Raw genomic sequence first — 17797 nt, forward strand, 5'->3', positions numbered from 1 at the left:
AAGAGTAATGAAAGAATGGGAAATCGAAAACTTGTCCGTGGCCTAGGGGGGAATTTCTTGATCTGGACTCTCCAGCCTTCTGCTTCTGGGGTCCTAAGAGGTTCCTGACAGGAAGCCCCAAGAAGGTGGGTGGGGGCAGGCCAGGAAAGGCGGGGGTCCTGGGGAAGAAGGGGCTGGGTGGGGGTGCTCATCAGGGCTCCTCAGTTCCTCTGGGGTGGTGGGGAGATGTTGAGTTTTGGATGTTCTTAGAGTCCTCTGCAAAAGCTCAGAATTTAGGAGAACTCTGGGAGCATTCCAGGGATGGAGAGCTATGTGTTGGAAAGAGAGACAGGGAGAGACACACAGGTTTGAGCATCAGAGATTGAAAAACAGAACTGAAGAGACAAAGATGCAGAGAATGAAGAATCTTCAGGCAGGACAGTCCCGCCCTGCACCCAAACCTCATAACAGAGAAAAGGAGGAAAACAGACTATAGATTCAGCGGAGACCAGGGAGGGAATGGCTCCCGACATCACATGGTCCTCATATAAACAACTGTTTAATGTGTCAATATTAATAAAAAGGAAGCGCGCGCGCACACACACACACACACACACACACACACACCTAAAAGGAGGGAGGAGGAGGAAGAGAAGAAGGAAGAGGAGGAGGAAGAGGGAGAAGACGAAGAAGAAGAAGAAGAAGGAAAAGAAGAAGAAGAAGAAGAAGAAGAAGAAGAAGAAGAAGAAGAAGAAGAAGAAGAAGAAGAAGAAGAAGAAGAAGAAAACAGACACTGGGCCCGGACACTGGGGAGGGACTAGAGAGGAGGAAGGGAGAAAGTTCCCGGAGTCGTGGGGCGGAGCTAGGAGCCCGGGAACCCCACTGGCCATCCTCCACTCTCTTCTTCCTCCGCCTGCCCTGCCCTATAAAGCGCGGGCACAGGCGGGAGACAAGCAGTCCTTGACCATGGCCATGGACCAGAGCACACTGAATGCGGAGGACGCCACGGAAACCCGGCATGCCGCAGGTACTGTGCACCCCGCAGATGCTGCGCTCCCCGCAGTTGCTGCGTTCCCTTCAGAAACAGCGCGTCCAGAGTGTGCTGAGAACCCTGAGGATGTTGCATACCACCACAGGGTTAATGTTCGGGACCCCGAGGCCGCTTGGCTGCCCGCCCAGCACTCGTGTTCCCGCTGTCAGCTGCTCTACTGGGTAGGAGCCTTGGTGTTACTGCTTGGGGTTGTCTGTGTCCCGATCGCTTTCTTTACCCGCATCCCGACCCTGCCGACATTCACCACCTCGCCCACCCCGGGGACCTCAGAGAAGACTTCAAACTTGACTGCCACTCCTGTTCCTCTAAATGGCTACCCCCAGACTACAGGGCAGGTGAGGCATGTCCCATCCCTGGGAGACCCTTTCTTACCTTCTGAAAGTATCCCTCTGCACTGAAGTGCCCCCACCCCCACCCTGTGTGCGTCAACCAGGCTTGAAGCGCCCCTTCTCTATCTTGCACTTAGAGAAGACTCCTTTGCGTCTTAACCCCATGAACGTCCTAAGTAGATATCGGACCCCCGGAATGACCGACGACGGAAATGCACTGCATTTCCCTATAGTCCCTCTGGGGCTTTTCTCCATTCAAAGTTGAAGGGCACCCCAATGTGCCCAGGGCCCTATGAATCCCCACCTGCTCCTCTAGGATGTAGGGGAGCATTTACTTTTATTCTTTTTCTCTCAGGGCTCTTCCGTGTTCGCCAATCTACAGGCTAAAAACGGTAAGTGCGCCTGATGTCTTTCCCAGCGAGTCCTGCAGGGAGGTTGAAGAAGGGCCACCAACTGTCACCCTTGTGAACTCATCTGGGTTCTCAGATAATTGGGACTTCTCACCTCCAGCCTGGTTCTGGGAGATCTCCCTACCTCCCTCTCGTCTTCCCTCCCTCCCTTCCTTGCACGTAGCCCAGGCTTTCCTCAAAATCTTTTTGTAGTGAGGCTGGTCACCCGGATAAGTTCAGGGCTTCCAGCACTCTTCCTCTTGAGCCCCAACCCTAGCCACTAAGTTCTGGGTCTTCACTCTCCCCCTCCCCGCTTCCCAAAGTCTCTCCCAGTTTTGTTCATTCCTTACCCTCCTCCCTTGAGTTCTCACTTTCTCCTTTTGTCCTCTCACCCTCGTCACTCTCTCCCAACCCTCCCCTTCGCTATACTCTTCTCACTTCCTCAACCCCCCCCCCCACTCCTTACTCACCTCCTCCCTGGAGCTCGCCTGCATCTTCATCCTAGGCCCATCTTCCCCATCCCCTTTCTTATTCCACACCCACTGTCCTGGATTATATCCCTCCCTCCTTCAAAGTGCTCCCCCCATGGTCCCCCTCTCTATGCCCATTGCTCTCAGCAACTCACTGTTCTTTTTCTAGAAGCATCGCTGTTGCGCAATAGGACCCTGAGTTGGCATAGCCTAGAAGGGGCTGGGAACTCCAAACTGTACCGGGGTCTGAGGTACGATGAGGAAAAAGATGAGCTGGTGGTGGACAATGCTGGACTCTATTATGTGATTTTGCAGCTGAAGCTCAGCCCTGTGTCCAAAAACACAGACCACACGGTGTGGGGCCAGGTCTCTCTTGTTCTGCAACTGAATCCCCAGGTAGAAAACCTTGACAACTTGGCGCTGACTGTGGACCTGTTCCCTTGCTCCATGGAGGCCAACTTAGTGGAAGGTTCCTGGGGTCACCTGATACACCTGAAGGCTGGCCACCGCCTCAGCGTGAAGCTGAATGCCTATATGCATGGAGCTCAGGAAGCATACAATGACTGGCAGCTCTCTCAGACTACTATTACCAGCTTTGTACTCTTCCTTGTACAACCTGAGACCTCACAGGAATTGTCATCCACAGGATAATGGCACATGCTGCTGCCAGCCACCCTTCTTATGACTCCTGGTCACTGAGACCCCACGCTGCTATATCTCATGGGACCTGAGAACAGGGTCCTTCCTTTTCCAGTATCTCCCCACACCCTGTCCCTGACTGGACTCAGTATTTATTGTGAGCATAGCTCAGATAACACTTTATATAATTCATTAGGCAGCATTAGCAGACTGCTGGGCAGGTGCTATGGAGAAACCAGTCATCAAAGTTTCCTAAAGGAATCTCTTTATTTATATTAATATGTGAAAAATAAATGTATTTGTAAACAAGTCTTTTTCTATTATTTTTGTTTAATTTTTTAAGTGTTTGTGTCTATGGATGAGGTGCCATACCTGTGTATGTGTGGTGTGCATGCTCAGAGAGGACAGAGATGGACACGAGGGTTTTCCTCAGTCACTTTCTGCCTTTGAGACAGAGTCTCTCACTGAACCTGGAACTCACTATTTCTGCAAGGCAGTCTGGCAATCAAGCCCCTTCATCCCTGGGCATGGCCCTCCACTCTCTTGGGATTAGAGGTGCTTTTATGTGGGTGCTGAGCACCCAAAGTCAGGTTTGTAAAATAATTGGCTGAACTATCCCTTTTTTGAGACAAGAGTCTTGTGTAGTCCAAGCTGGCCTGAAAGTCCATATTTGCTGGGGATGGAACCAGTGTCTTGTGTCTGTGGGCCTGTGCTCTATCTCAGAACAGTCTATTTCTAGGACTCCAGATGTGAAAAAGCAAAAAATAAGAATAAAGCAAAAAACCTCCAATTATCCAGGTTTGGCAGAGCCAAAGGCATATACTATCTCTGGTGTGAAAGTGTATGATTTAGGATGTGATGGTGTTGGACTCTGTGTGCAAGCCCAACACCATCACATCATAGAGACAGAACCCGTTGTAGCAATATAATTATAGATTTGGACAATGAAGGAGAATTTGTTAAGGAAGTCATCCCCCTCCCCCCAGGCAAACTAACAAGTCCCTCAACTGCAGTCCCCACCCCCAACTCCAGGTAAAGGCAAGGGTGGGAACTCTGTGTTTGTGTCTGTAAATCAGATACCTGGGGGTGTGGAGCCACACTGAAGGCCTCCCAACGGAAGCCGAGGAGTGATGTAATTCAGGCTGGCAACAGCATATTTGTAAACTCAACTGATATGTTAAGCATTTCCTCACTCCCTGTGAGTCACCCGAACTTGACTTGAAACTGCAGCCACTCTGTGTCTCAACAGATTTTTAAAAAATTTCCGTTTCAGTATTTCCTAGCTGTGACTTCAGGTAACTTACCTTCCCAAGGGGGGAGGGTAGTGGAAATCCCTCAGTCACTCCCACCCAACCTGGATTCTGTGCTTAGAGACATCACAATTTGACCGGCTGTGCACTGGGTGTGATTTATTGCTTATTGGGGATTTAGCCAAAGGAAACAGTAGTGCTGAAGTTGGCTTTTGATCTGTTCTTCGAGGGTGACAAGGGTGACGAGGGGACAGTCTGGGAAACCTGTATTCAGCAAAGCAGTTTCTCATTGACGGGCAGCCCGTGTGCCGAGTGCCATGGGCTGTCCGTTGTTACACTCAGAGGCTGGGGCACACACAGGAGACCCTGGCTTTCATCATAGCACCACAGTATTACTGCAAAAATTGGCATATATCTGTACATATAAGCCTAGATTTGCATAAGTCAGGAACCAGAAAGCATATGTGGTCCATGCCTCCCCCACTTTCTTGATATATGTGGGTCAGAGGTCAATGTCAAGTGTCTTCCTTAATCCCCTCCATTTGGTTGTTTGAGTCAGGGTTTCTCTTCTTTCCTTTTTATTGAGCATAGATTTTTTTCCTCATGCATATATCCTGATTACAGTTTCTCCTCCCTCCCCTCTTCCCAGTCCCTCTCTTCCTCACCTTCCCTCCCTATCCACTTCTTTTCTGTCTCTCAGACACAAATAGGTTTCTTAGAGATGCCAACCAAACGTGACAAAATAAGTAAGACGAAGTAAAAGCTTCCATGCTGAAGTTGGACAAGGCCACCTAATTGGAGGAAAGGCATCCCAAGAGCAGGCAAGAGAGTCAGAGACCCACCCATTGTCACAGTCAGGAGTCCATTAAAGAAAGGGCTAACAGAGGAAGGACCTGGTGCAGACCCCTGTTGGCCCCCTGCCTGCTGCATCAGTCTCGATGAGCTCATATGTGCTTCCGTAGATGATTCAGAGGGCCTTGTTCTCCTGGTGTCCATCTCCTCTGTCTGTCTATCTGTCTGTCTGCCTCTCTCTCGGCTTTCTGAGACAGGATTTCTCTGTGTAGCTCTGACTCTCCTGGAACTCACTCTGTAGACCAGACTGGCTCCAAACTCAGAGACTCAGAGATTCACCTGCCTCTGCTTTCTGAATGCTGGGAAGTGCTCTCTCTCTCTCTCTCTCTCTCTCTCTCTCTCTCTCTCTCTCTCTCTCTCTCTCTCATACATTCAGAGTCTATTGGACTCTTTCTGCCTCTACTTTCACGGAATTCCATGAGCTCTGAGAGGAGGGGTTGATGGAGACCTCCCATTTACACTCTCTGCATAATGTCTGGCCTTGGGTCTCTGAGGCAGGTCTCTTGTTGAACGTGGAGCTGACTCTTGTCTCTGCCTCCATAGTGCCAGCTCCACACCACTGTCCCTGTTTCCATGGCCATGGAAGATTCAAACTCAGGTCCTTGTGCTGAGCCGTCTTCCTCAGCCCCACTAGTGCTGCTGTCTGTGGGTTTAATCTGCTCTTGATACTCCAGGAGCTTACAGTGAAGATGCCAGTGGTACAAAGTCTGCAGCTCTGCCCTTGACTGCATTTCTGTGGTTCACACCTTTCAAAGATGGGGGCAGAAGGGCAAAGCTGGGAGCCTTCCACTCTTCCTTGGGAGTGTGTGCTTGCTGGGCTGGGCAGTGTTGAAGGAGTAGAGATGAAACCTTCTTTCTACAGAGCACTGTAGAGCTGGACAGAGCTGAGTTCAAACTCTGCTTCAGCTAGTGCCAGCTAAGCTGTGCATGCTTGGCCAAGTGCCTTGGCTTCTCTGGGCCTGCTGTTTACAATAACGAACATGGAAGCTGAGTTCATCTCAGGGGCTCTTGGGGATATTAAATGAGATATTAGGCTTTTTTGACACAGTGTTTGACACAAAATGAAAACTTGGAGGTTGTTATTATACCAATCAGAGGGAGATGGTTTCAGAGGTTCTACTACCATGTGCCAAGGTCTAGAGGCAGAAGGGGTATGGGCCAGAAGATCAGGTAGCGATCCATACCAGTTTGTGGATGTTGGGACCCAAATCTTTTCATAAAAGCAATAGAAGACCTGGGGAGTGAGGTGAGTCAGTCAGTAAAGTATTGCATTCCTTGAAAGCACGAGGACCTGAGTTTGAAGCCCCAGAATCCATTTAAAAAGGCTGAAAATCGAACTGGAGAGATGGTCGGTGGATCAGGGCACCTACTGCAGTACCAGAGGACCCCAGTGCAGTTCCCAGCCCCCATTCTAGGTGGTCCACAAAGGCCTGTAACTCCAGCTCTGGGGGACCTGACATCCTCTTTCAGCCGGCCTTGCACACACGTGCACATACATATCCGCACTCCACACACACATAATTTAAAAGTATTTCTTAAAGAACACTGGGTGTGGAGGTGTACACATGTGACTGGCCTGTCTAAAGACACAGGGACTCTCCCTATCGGGCACCAGAGTGCTGAGAGAAGGGTACCCAGGAAACTTAGAATCTCCCCAGGAATCTCCAGGGGGTAGAGCTTGCCTCCTGGACAAAGATTAACACCTTGTTGGACTGCCTTGGCTGAGAGACTTGGAGCTGAGACAAAGATGGGCAGGAACACGTGGTGGCTGACTATTTCCTTAGCATTTTTCACTCTTTTAAAAATGTTTTTTTTTATTTTATTTTTTTTTTCTTATTTTTGGTCCAGACAGGGTTTCCCTGTATTGTTTTGGAGCCTGTCCTCGAACTCACCTCGAACTCACAGAGATCCACCTGCCTCTGCCTGCTGAGTGCTGGGATTAAAGGCCTTCGCCACCACTGCCCTGCTTGGTGCCACTATCATTTGGCTAATTTCGTTGTTTTAATAGACTTATTAAAGTGGTGGCTGAACCTGAGCTATTGGGGCACAGGTCGTGTGGTCCCTAAGACCAGTTTTAAATCAGCACTGGGGAGGCAGAGACAGGAGGGGCCCTCGAAGGCTAGTTAGCCTAACTAATGAGTTCTAGGCCTGTAGGAGACCCTGTCTCAGGAATGAAGGGGGATGGGACTAGAAATGGCACCTTCACAGGCACCTGTGCGTCTTCAAACATGCGTGCACACACAGAGGGATGGTGTATAAGCAGATCAAAAGTCTAGTTAGCTTGTTTGAGGGCTGCTCTCATTACAGGGCCAGCTTGGAAGGGGTGAACAGGAACAGAGACAGAGGCTCACAGAAGAGGAAAGTTATAGAAGAGTGACAGTCAGATGGATGGATGAATGGATGGATTGCCCAGTGATGATGGAGAGGCAATGAATGGATAACAAGTTAGTCTTTCTTCCTTCCTTCCTTCCTTCCCTTCCCTTCCCTTCCCCTCCCTCCCTCCCCTCCCTCCCTCCCTCCCTCCCTCCCTCCCTCCCTCCCTCCCTCCCTCCCTCCCTTCTTTCTTTCTTTCTTTCTTTCTTTCTTTCTTCTTCTTCTTCACCTGAGACAGGATTCTCTGTGTAGCCCCTGGTTGTTCTGGAATTTGCTCTGTAGACCAGGCTCAGAGATCTAGCCCAGCCAGGGCTATATAGGGAGACCTTATCTAAAAAACCCAATGGCAGAGAGCTTTCGTAGCTCTGAATTCTATCCCCTTTGCGGGCAAGGAGTCAGGACACCAGGGAATTTGTTTCGAGAAGAAAATGAGAAGTCGTGGGCTGGGGTGCCCGGTACAAGGAGAAACGAGAATGCCGACCAGATTTTGAATCACGAGGCCCCTGGTAGTTTCCTGAGAGTTCTCTCTGGCATGAATTGATGACTGATTGCATCACTGCAGCTCCAAATGCTAGTATCAAGTAAGGAACTTGAGAGGTCCTACACACAGCTTCTTGGTTTTATTTATCTTTTGTGGTGGTGAGGATTGGACCCAGGGCCTCCCACATGATAGATAAGTGCTGGAGTGCTGGCCACTGAATCATGCCCGCTCACTGGGGGATTCTAGGTGGGGGCTCCACCCTGACCACGCCCCTATCCCCCTCACTGGGAGACCCTAGGTGGGCACTGTACTGCTAATCCATGTCATGTCTTCTTTTAAATTTATTTTTATTTTGAGATAGTGTCTTACTAAGTTTCCTTGAACTTGTCATCCTCTGCTTTATCCTCCTGAATAGCTCACATGCACCACAAGACCTGGCTAGGACATGGCTCTTCTAAAGGTACCCTAAAAATTTGTGTTTTTTTTTTTTTTCCAGAGAGACCGTGTTCCTCATTGTTTCAGTGAGGACCAGTCCAGTTGCTGCTGGTGGGAGCAATAACACTAAGGACACAAAATGTGACTTCCTCCTTTGCCTGTTGACTCAAACCCATGAATTTGAACAGGCTCTGACTTCTGCCTTGTTGGAATCACTGTTTATGTTGTTTACATCTTCCCGCCTGTGACCTCAGAGGCCAACAGAGCACAAGAATACAGGCGTAGGAAGCAAAAGGTGCCTCCTGGGTCACAGGAACCCTTTGCTACTTGTGCTCCTTTCTCTATGAGTCATATTTTGGGCTTAATGTTATAGGGTCTACTGCCAGAGGAGAGGTCAGGAAGCAGCTCAGGGGGTAAAGGGCTGGCTGTACAGCATGAAGGCCTGCATGTGGATCCAGAATAAAAGCTGGGTGCAGTGCTGTGAGTTTGTAATCCCTGAGCTGGAGAGGTAGACACAGGAGAATCTGGGGCTCCATGGCTCTAGGCTAGAAAAAGTCTGGCTCCTGGTTCACTCAGGCGGGGTCTCAAAATAGAAAGCTGGGCAGGCTGCCAAGTCCTTAGTCCCAGCCCTTGGGAGGCAGAGGCAGGAGGATCTCTGTGAGTTTGACAGCAGCCTTGTTCAACAGAGTTCCAGGCCAGTCACGGCTGTATCAAAACAGTGAGACCTGTATCAAAAACAAAACAACAACAACAAACCAACACAAAACTAAGGTAGAGAGTGACAGAGGGAGACATGTGGGCCTATTATACACATACAGATATACACAGATACAGACAGAAAGACAGACAGATTGACAGACAGACACACACACACACATACATACACACACACTTTCAGTGGGGGGTTGGAACACAGGCCCTCATGCTTGCTGGGAAGCTCTCTTCTATGAGTCTTGTTCCCAGCCAAGACACTATGTTCTGAAAATATGTGTCTGAAAATATTTATTTTTCAGGCAGGATCTTGTGCCTCTCTCTTGCTGGCCTCTATCTTGCTACATTGTTGAGGATGACCTCGAACTCCTAACTCTCCTGCCTCCCTCCTCCAGAGCCCACCAAGCTGGTTTATTTGGGGTTGGGGCTGGGGCTGGGGCCAGAGCCCAGGGCCTCCTGCCTACAAGGCTGTATATAGCACCAGCCCTTTAAACAGCCATTTCAAAAAGAGACATCAAGCCAGGATCTAATTGAGCCTTCTCAGCTGGGCAGATGTAGTAGAGAAACCAGAGGCATGTGACTGAGACTTCATTCAGGCTTCCGGAACTCCATTAAGCCACAGTTGACAGGGACATTGGGCCACGCTATGAATCAAAAGCAGAGAAGTGCTGAGAGGCCATTGTACCCTCAGACTAGCCTCCTGACCCACAAACCCACAGGGCTGCTCCCTTCCGCAGTCTTAGGGCCCAGGCAGCCACATAGCTGCCAGAGTAGGGTTACCAGAGAGTGGCTGGAGGGCAGAGCATTGTTTCCCTAGAATCATGGGCTGGAAAGACAGCTCAGTGGGTGAAGTGCTTGCTTGTGCTTCTCAGAGGTGACACAGGAAATCTAGACATGGTGGCACAGGCTTGTAATCTCAGCCTTGGGGAATCAGAGACAAGAGGACCTGCCTATTAGAATCTGAGTTCCAGGTTCAGTGAGAGAGGCTCTGTCTCCAGAATCAAGCTGGATTAACAATGGCTGGGGTTGATCCCTAGCCTTCTCGCTCTGTCTCTCTGTCTCTGTCTCGCTCTGTCTCTCCCTCTCTCTCTCACACACACACAGAGGAAGGGGAGAGGGAGAGATTTAATGGAACATTCCAGTCCTGACACACATTGTCATCCTAGGACTCAAAAGGCTGAGGCAGTGTGTGTGTGTGTGTGTGTGTGTGTGTGTGTGTGTGTGTGTGTGTATGAGGAACGGTATGTGAAAGGGTTCAGCAGGTAAAGGCCCTACCAGCCAAGCCTGATGACCTGAGTTGGATTCCTTGGGCCCTACTTGGAACAAGAGATAACTGACCTCAGTGAGCTGCCCTCTGACCCCCACACGTGTACAGTGACAATAGTGCACGCATCATGCTTGCATGAACACATACAAGAGTCTGAGGTAGGAGGATAGGATAGATGTGAGTTTGGAGATAGCCTGGGATGCACAGTGAAACCTTGTTTCAGAAAAAACAAATAAGAATGATACAATGCAACAAAACAATAAAACTGAAACAATAATGTAAAAGACTTTATAAGATTTACCTTGACAAACTTTGGACTTGCTGGAACATGTGGTCTCATGTGATCAGTTCTCCTGGGGATGTTTAGAGACAGGGTCTCATGCAGCCAAGGCTGATCTGGAAGTAACTTCTGATTCTCCTGCCTCCATCTGGGATGACAAGGGTGCATCATCATGCCTGGTTTATGAGGTGTTGGGGATGAAACCCAGGCCCTCGAGCATGCTGGGTGAGTGTTCTGGCAACTGGCTGTCATGTAGGGCTCCAGTGGCATGCAATGGTAGCCCCTTCCCCTCTTCATGGTCAAATGATGTTTTATTGTACAGATGGACAATGTTTTATCTTCCCTTCCCCAGAGGATGGACATGGGTCTGTTCCCAGGTCTATCCTGTGAATAAATGCTGTAACCATCTCTCACAAGTGTCTCCCTAAACATGCTCATTTCTCCCAAGATAGGAAGTTTGGGGTTTATTTTTATTATTTTGGTTTTTTGAGACAAGGTTTCTCTGTGTAACAGCTCTGGCTGTCCCAGAACTCTCTTTGTAGACCAGGCTGGCCTTGAACTCATAGAGATCTGCCTGCCCCTGCCTCTAGAGAGCTGTGCCACCACTGCCTGGCTGGGATTTTGGTTTTTGATGTAGCTCAGGCTGGCCTCAAGCTTGAAGCAATCCTCCTGCCTTAGCCTCTTAAATATTGGGCAAGTGAAAGCCTTGGCTTAATAATGGTACACTTTTAATTTTTTAAGATTAAAACTATGATTTTTTTCCTTTTTGTTTCTACAACCTGCAATTTATTTTTTAAGGTTGCTTAAATTTGTTTTTTCTTACTTAATTAAAATACTTACTTACTGAATGAGAATTTTGTACATAAGTATACAATGTTTTGATAAAATCCATCTCCTAATCAGGCATAGTGGCACACACCGTTTTTAATCCCTGTATTCAGGAGGCAGAGGTGATTCTTGGTGAGTTTGAGGCCAGCCTGGTCTACAGAGTGAGTTCCAGAACAGCCAGGGATACTCAGAGACCCTATCTCAAAAAGTGAAAAAAGCAAAACCCATCTCCTAATAAGGACTAGATTTCTTTTCCTTCCTTCCTTCCTTCCTTTCTTCCTTTCTTCCTTCCTTCCTTCCTTCCTTCCTTCCTTCCTTCCTTCCTTCCTTCCTTTCTTTTTTGTTTTTTCCAGACAGTATTTCTCTGAATTGTTTTGGAGCCTATCCTGGAACTAGCCCTGTAGACCAGGCTGGCTGGCCTCAAACTCACAGAGGTAGTTTTATTTTTAAGAAGCCACTTAATCAAATAGGAAACAGAAACTTGGGACTGGAGAGATGGCTCATTGGTTAAGTCATTGGCTACTCTTACTGAGGACCCAAGTTTCAGTCCTAGCACCCATGCATTGGTTCACAGCAGCCTATAACTCAAGCTCCAGGTTACCCAGTGTCCTCTCTGGCCCCCATGGGAACTGCACCCACACATACACATATGCCACATAGATAAACATATACACATCAATAAAAGTAATATAAATCTTACAGAATTAATCAAAAGCTAAAGCACATGCACATAACATTTGTTAATCACATGGCATCCAATGTCACCATTTTTTTGCAATAATATGGCAAACCTGTATATTTTGTTATTAAAGTTTTTATTGTGATGAAATTCATTTACCATAACATTTCCCATGTTTTCTATTGTTGTTTAGGTTTTGTTTGTTTTCAATTTTGAGACCAGGTTTCATGTTTTCCATGCTGGTCTTGAACTGGCTATGGAGCCAAAGATGAGTTTGAACTCCTAATTCTCATGCCTCCACCTCCCCATTGCTGGAATGACAGGCACCTGCTGCTACTCCTGGCTTCAAAGTTTCCCATCACAGTCATATTTTTGAGTATTTGACACAGGGGCTCATGCATGCCAGGCTAGTCTCTAACACTCCATCTTTCTGCCTCAGGATCGTCAGTGCTACCTGAATCACTTACAGATTTTAAGTTATGTGTTTATTTATTGTGTATGTTCAGACATACTTCCATGGTGTTCATATGGAGGTCTGATGGGGGATGTCCTTCTGCATGGTGTGACTCTACATTTCTCTTATTGGTTAATGAATAAAGCTGTTTTGGCCAGTGGACAGGTGGAATTTGGTTACCAGGAAATTCTGAACAAAAAGGCAGGGAAAGGAAGAGAAAGGACAATCGCCATGTAGCAGCCGGGAGTCAAGAGACTGGGTATCACTGGTAACCAAGGCCATGTGGAGATAACACAGATGAATAGAAATGGGTTAATAATTAAGAGAGAGCTAGCCAGTGAGAAGCCTAAGCCATTGGCTAAACACTTGTAACTGATATTTAGTCTTAGAGTGGTTATTTCATCAAGCAGCTGAGGGACCCGGTGGGTGGAGAGAAAACTGTCCAGTAGGACCAAGATAGATGGAGAAAATCTCCTTCCACAGATGTCAGAGGACAACTGTTGCTTCTCTCCTACTACATGGGTCCCAGGGATCAAACTCAGGTTGTCAGCCTTGGCAGCAAGAGCCTTTCCCAGCTACTCCCTCTTGCTGGCCCTACATCAATACTTTTTATAGCATTCGGCTTCATTCAGTGACACAGTAGTCCTTCACTGCATCTACCACCACTACAACCCATCGTTAGAAACGTTTGATTGTGCTGTGTTTGGGCGTGCATGCCTGTTATTCCAACACCGGAGAGATGGAGGACAGAGGATCAGGAGTTCAAGGTAATCTTTGGCTCTGGAGTAAGTTTGAGGCCTGCCTGGACTATATGGGACCCAGCCTCAAAAGCCAAAACAATGAAACAGACTCCTATTCTATGCCATTCCAGTTGGCACTCACTCTTCTGAGATGTATTTTTGGAGAGCGTGTATTAGGGACTGAGAAGGTCTAAGACTGACTTCTGATGGAAAGTTCTTTTCCTTTCATGTCTTCTTGTTCTCTCCTTGCCCCAAATCCAAGCAACTAAAGAGGTCTTTGCAATCCCACTGTGTCAAGGAGGGCTCTGGTTGGTTATTGTTTTGTCCTGTGACATGGTCTGGAGAACTTCCTGCTCTGACATCACTGGAGGGGACCAATCTGAGGGGCAAGCACAAGGACCTTAGTTCAAATCCCCAGCACCCATCTAAAAATCTGGGTATTGCTGCAGCTCCTGCAACCCCAGCATTGAAGAGACCAACAGGGTGCTGAGAGGCCAGCAGAGCTGACTCAGCAGCAGCTCCTGGTTCTTACAGAGACCATGTTGGGGACAACATGACAAAGCAGAAGAGAAAGATGTCTGACTCCTATTCCCATTTGCATGTGAGGTTGCACGGGCACACCCACACCCACATGGATGCACACAGTCACATACACACACACTCATGTACACACACACTCATATACACACCATGTACACACTTATATACACATGAATGCACCACATAGACACACACATATATATGCTCACACAGACTCACATATACTCACATTCACATATAGACACTCATAAACACCCTCACATATACTCACACACATGAATGCACCATGTGTGCACACTCACATACACTTATGCACAGACTCACATAATACACTCACACATATACATACACACATGTATATACATGTACTCCCATATATACACACTCATATATATGCACCCATACGCATATATACACTCATACAATAATACACACAGACACACACACACACACACACACACACACACGAGCTCAGAAGTGAGCTGTCAAGAATTTTATCGAAAGCAGTGGCCTGGGATGATGGCTCAGTAGTTAACAGCAGCAGACTCCAGATCCAGCCACATGTAACAAGCTGGGCATCCTGCAAGCAACTGTAACACCAACTCCCAGGCTCCTGAGAAAACAAGAACTGAGCCCCAGGTGCAGAGACACTGCTGAAAGGTTTCTCCATCAATGCAATACATCAGATCAGGCCGAATTAATAAACCCAAATTTAATCTGAGCAAAGTATTCCCTGGTGGTCCAGGGGAAGAAGAGAAACCACAAGGGAGAACCACGAGGAAGCTTTTAAATGCCCTCGGGGGTGGAGCCGCTGATGGTGGGCTTTCTCAGGGGCGGGGTCTGGAATGGGAGGAACGGGCTGGGTGGAGCTTCCCAATACCTGCCTCAAAGGAATAAAGTGGAGAGGCTGCTCGAAACCCAATAGCTGCCCAGCCCCACCGTGGATTTCGATTGTTATCTTTACTTGCATAGAGGGCCCTTAGAAAACTGTCTGCAAGAAGTTCTGGAGAAGGCTGGAATGCGTGCTCAGCTTTCTGAGCTGAGAAATACGCCCAGGAAGGAAAAAGAGGAAGAAAGGGAAAGTTCAAAGATGTACACACCCAAGCCCTGTTGAACTTGTGGGTGTGAGTGCATGTGAAAGTGTGTGCTAGTCTGTGAATGCATGTCAGTCTGTGAGTGCACGTGTGAATGCATGTATGTGAGTACTTACATGTGTGAGTGTGTTTGTGTGTGTCTGAGTGTGTGAGAGCCAGTTTGTATGTGTGTGTGTGTGTGAGTTCATGTGAAAGTCTGTGTGTGAGTGCATGTGAGTTCGCATGTGTGAATTCATGTGTCTGCGTATGTGTAACACTTGAGTGCCTGTGAGTGAGTATCTCTGTGTGTGTATATATATACAGGTGTGTATCATTCTGTGGTGGTTAGGAGAGTTTCAGGTGACAACCCTCGCTTTTCACATTATTTGAGTCAGAGTCTCTATTTTTGTTGCGTACACCAGGCAGGTTGGCCCAGAGCATCCTGGGATTCTCTAGTTGCCACAGGAGGACTGAGATAAACTCTGGCTGTGTGTGCTTGCTGGGACTCTGAGCCATCTCCCAAGCTAGTGAATGCGCATTATTTATTTATTTATTTATTTATTTATTTATTTATTTATTTATTGCACTTGTCTGTGGATATGTGTCTTCAGCCTCTAAATGTGGGCTGGTTCCCCAGGTTCCTCATGAAGGCCTCTAGGCATCAGGTTCCAGACTGGGGCTGTGCCATCAATGTCCTGCTCATTGAGACTCCTCACTGTGTATTAGTGGTGCATGCCTTTAATCCCAGCACTCCAGAGGCAGAGGCAGGTGGATCTCTGTGAGTTCAAGGCCAGCCTGGTCTACAGAGTGAGCCAGCCAGGACTACACAGTGAGACCCTATCTGAAATAAATACATTGTGTACATGTATGAAATTCATGTATAAATAATAGAATAAAGCCATCCTGAAATTCAGACTTGGACATGAATTGTGGCAACTGCACATGCTCTTGCGCTGTTTCTCACGGAGCCAGAGAAAGAGAGGTACTTCAGTGAAGTGCTTGGAGGGTCACAAATAACTCACAGACCTGGTAGGGAGGAAGCTGGCTCAGGCTGGATGCCTAGACTGCAGTCGTGCAAACATCAGGTTCTAACTATGAGTCATGACAGAATTTCCTGCCCATGAGGAGACAGCCTGGAGCTCCCATTCTGCATTCTGAAGCTGGGTCATTGTGTAACTCACTTGCTCACTTGCTGTGACAGCAGACCTGACAAAAGCAGTGTAAGGAAGAAATAGTTTAATTAGAACATAGTGTGGCACTCTGGAGGCACAGGCAGCTGGATCTCTGTGAGTTCAAGGCCAGCCTGGTCTACAGAGTGAGTTTCAGGATAGCCAGGGCTACACAGAAAACCCTGACTCAGAAGACCAAAAACAACCAAAATAAAAAAGTTAAAACAAACAAACAAACAAAAAAACAAAACATAATTTGGCAAAAGGCCAGAGAGAGGGCTCAGTGGGTAAAGGAGCTTGCTGCCAAGCCAGACCACTCCAGATCCATCCCAGGGACCCCGTGGGTGAAGGAAGAGAACCAGCTCTGAGAGACAGTTCTTTAATTCCATATGAGTGCTGTGGGATGCACACATAGAACCACCGCTCCTGAGTAAATAATACAGGTAATGAAAAAGAGAGAAGTTTTAAAAGCTGGGTTTGGTGCCCTGTGTCTATAATCCCAGTATTGGGAGACAAAAGACCTAGCTTGTCAGCCTAGAAGAAACTGTGACCTCAGGGTTCAGAAAGACTGTCTTCAGACTGACTTCAGCTGGGACATAGTGCTTGCTTAGCATGTGTAGGGCCCTCAGTTCAGCCTGCTGCACTGAACACACAAAAAGAAATGAGAAATAAAAAATAAGCTGGAAAACCGATTGAGAAAAGACGCTGAATGTTAACTCTGGGGTCCACAAACAGGCACATACATGTGCATATCCATCTGTGCACACGCACACAAATTCTTAGGAAAGTGTATTTTCTCACCCTCTCTCTTCCAACCATAGTCTCATTAAGTAGAATAGGCTGGTCTCAAATTCATGGTCCTCCTCCCCTGCCTCAGTCTCCTGAGTGCTGAGACAGCAGCCAGGCTCTGCCACGCTTCAACAACCTCCACAGTCCCTATGCCTTGACCCCAACCTGAACTGCCCTGCCACTGTCAGCAGCCACACAAACAGGGCTCTAACTTTATTTATTTATTTATTCTCACCGTGAAGCCCTGGCTGGCCTGGAACCTTCTGTGTAAACCAGGCTGGCCTTGAACTCACAGAGATCCTCCTGCCTCAGCTTTTGAGTGCTGGGATTAAAGCTGGACACCATCATGACACTAGTATGAACTAGCTTTAATTTTTTTTTCTAATGGCAGATAAATGCAAAATACCCCTGAACTTGCAATATATTCCTTAGTGTTTTGTGGGAGTTTGAACATTGTCAAATCATATTTGAACATGTAGAGTCTTCTCAAAGGGACAAAAGCACCGGCTGGAGCTTTCCACCTCTAGATCAGTGGTTCTCAACCCATGGGTCATGACCCCAGGGATCAAATGACCATTTCACAGTGGTTGAACATCAGATATCCTGCGTATTAGATATTTACATTATTATTCATAACAGTAGCAAAATTACAATTATGAAGTAGCAATGAAAATAGTTTTATGGTTGGGGGGGGTCACCACAACATGAGGAACTGTATTAAAGGGTCTCAGGAGGGTTGAGAACCATTGCTCTGAGGTGTGCTCTTTCTCTGTCTCTCTCCCTCCCTCCTTTCCATCTGTTCCCCACTTGCCTGAAGTCCAATTTATATTTACATACTATTTATAACGAAATCTAGCAACTTGTAAGAACCCTGCAGAAAGCTGGCTGTGGTGGCACAGGCTTGTGACACCACTCAGGAAGCTAAGGCATAAGGATCATTAACTCAAGGCAAGCCTGGGCTCCATGTCAAAAGTAAAATCATGTAAGTAAGTTTTGTTTTTGTTTGTTTTCCCTATAGG

The 17797-nt window shown here is 47.5% G+C and overlaps 1 protein-coding gene across 1 annotated transcript; it reads left to right on the forward strand.

Moving 5' to 3' along the window:
- The first annotated feature begins 917 nt into the window (after positions 1-917).
- On the forward strand, positions 918-3166 carry Tnfsf9 (TNF superfamily member 9). Its single transcript, XM_051177683.1, has 3 exons — positions 918-1365; positions 1715-1751; positions 2388-3166. The coding sequence occupies exons 1-3, from the start codon at positions 946-948 to the stop codon at positions 2867-2869; spliced, it is 939 nt and encodes a 312-aa protein (XP_051033640.1). The 5' UTR covers positions 918-945; the 3' UTR covers positions 2870-3166.
- Positions 3167-17797: the final 14631 nt, after the last annotated feature.

The sequence above is a fragment of the Phodopus roborovskii genome, unplaced genomic scaffold (genome assembly GCF_943737965.1).
Source record: "Phodopus roborovskii unplaced genomic scaffold, PHOROB, whole genome shotgun sequence".
Taxonomy (NCBI): domain Eukaryota; kingdom Metazoa; phylum Chordata; class Mammalia; order Rodentia; family Cricetidae; genus Phodopus; species Phodopus roborovskii.

What these genes read in the sequence shown, in the direction of transcription:
- Tnfsf9 (XM_051177683.1), top strand. Translation starts at nt 946, where the DNA reads ATGGCCATGGACCAGAGCACACTGAATGCGGAGGACGCCACGGAAACC. An exon ending in ACCCCCAGACTACAGGGCAG is followed by an intron (nt 1,366 to 1,714) that starts GTGAGGCATGTC and finishes TTTTTCTCTCAG; the next exon opens with GGCTCTTCCGTGTTCGCCAA. An exon ending in CAATCTACAGGCTAAAAACG is followed by an intron (nt 1,752 to 2,387) that starts GTAAGTGCGCCT and finishes TTCTTTTTCTAG; the next exon opens with AAGCATCGCTGTTGCGCAAT.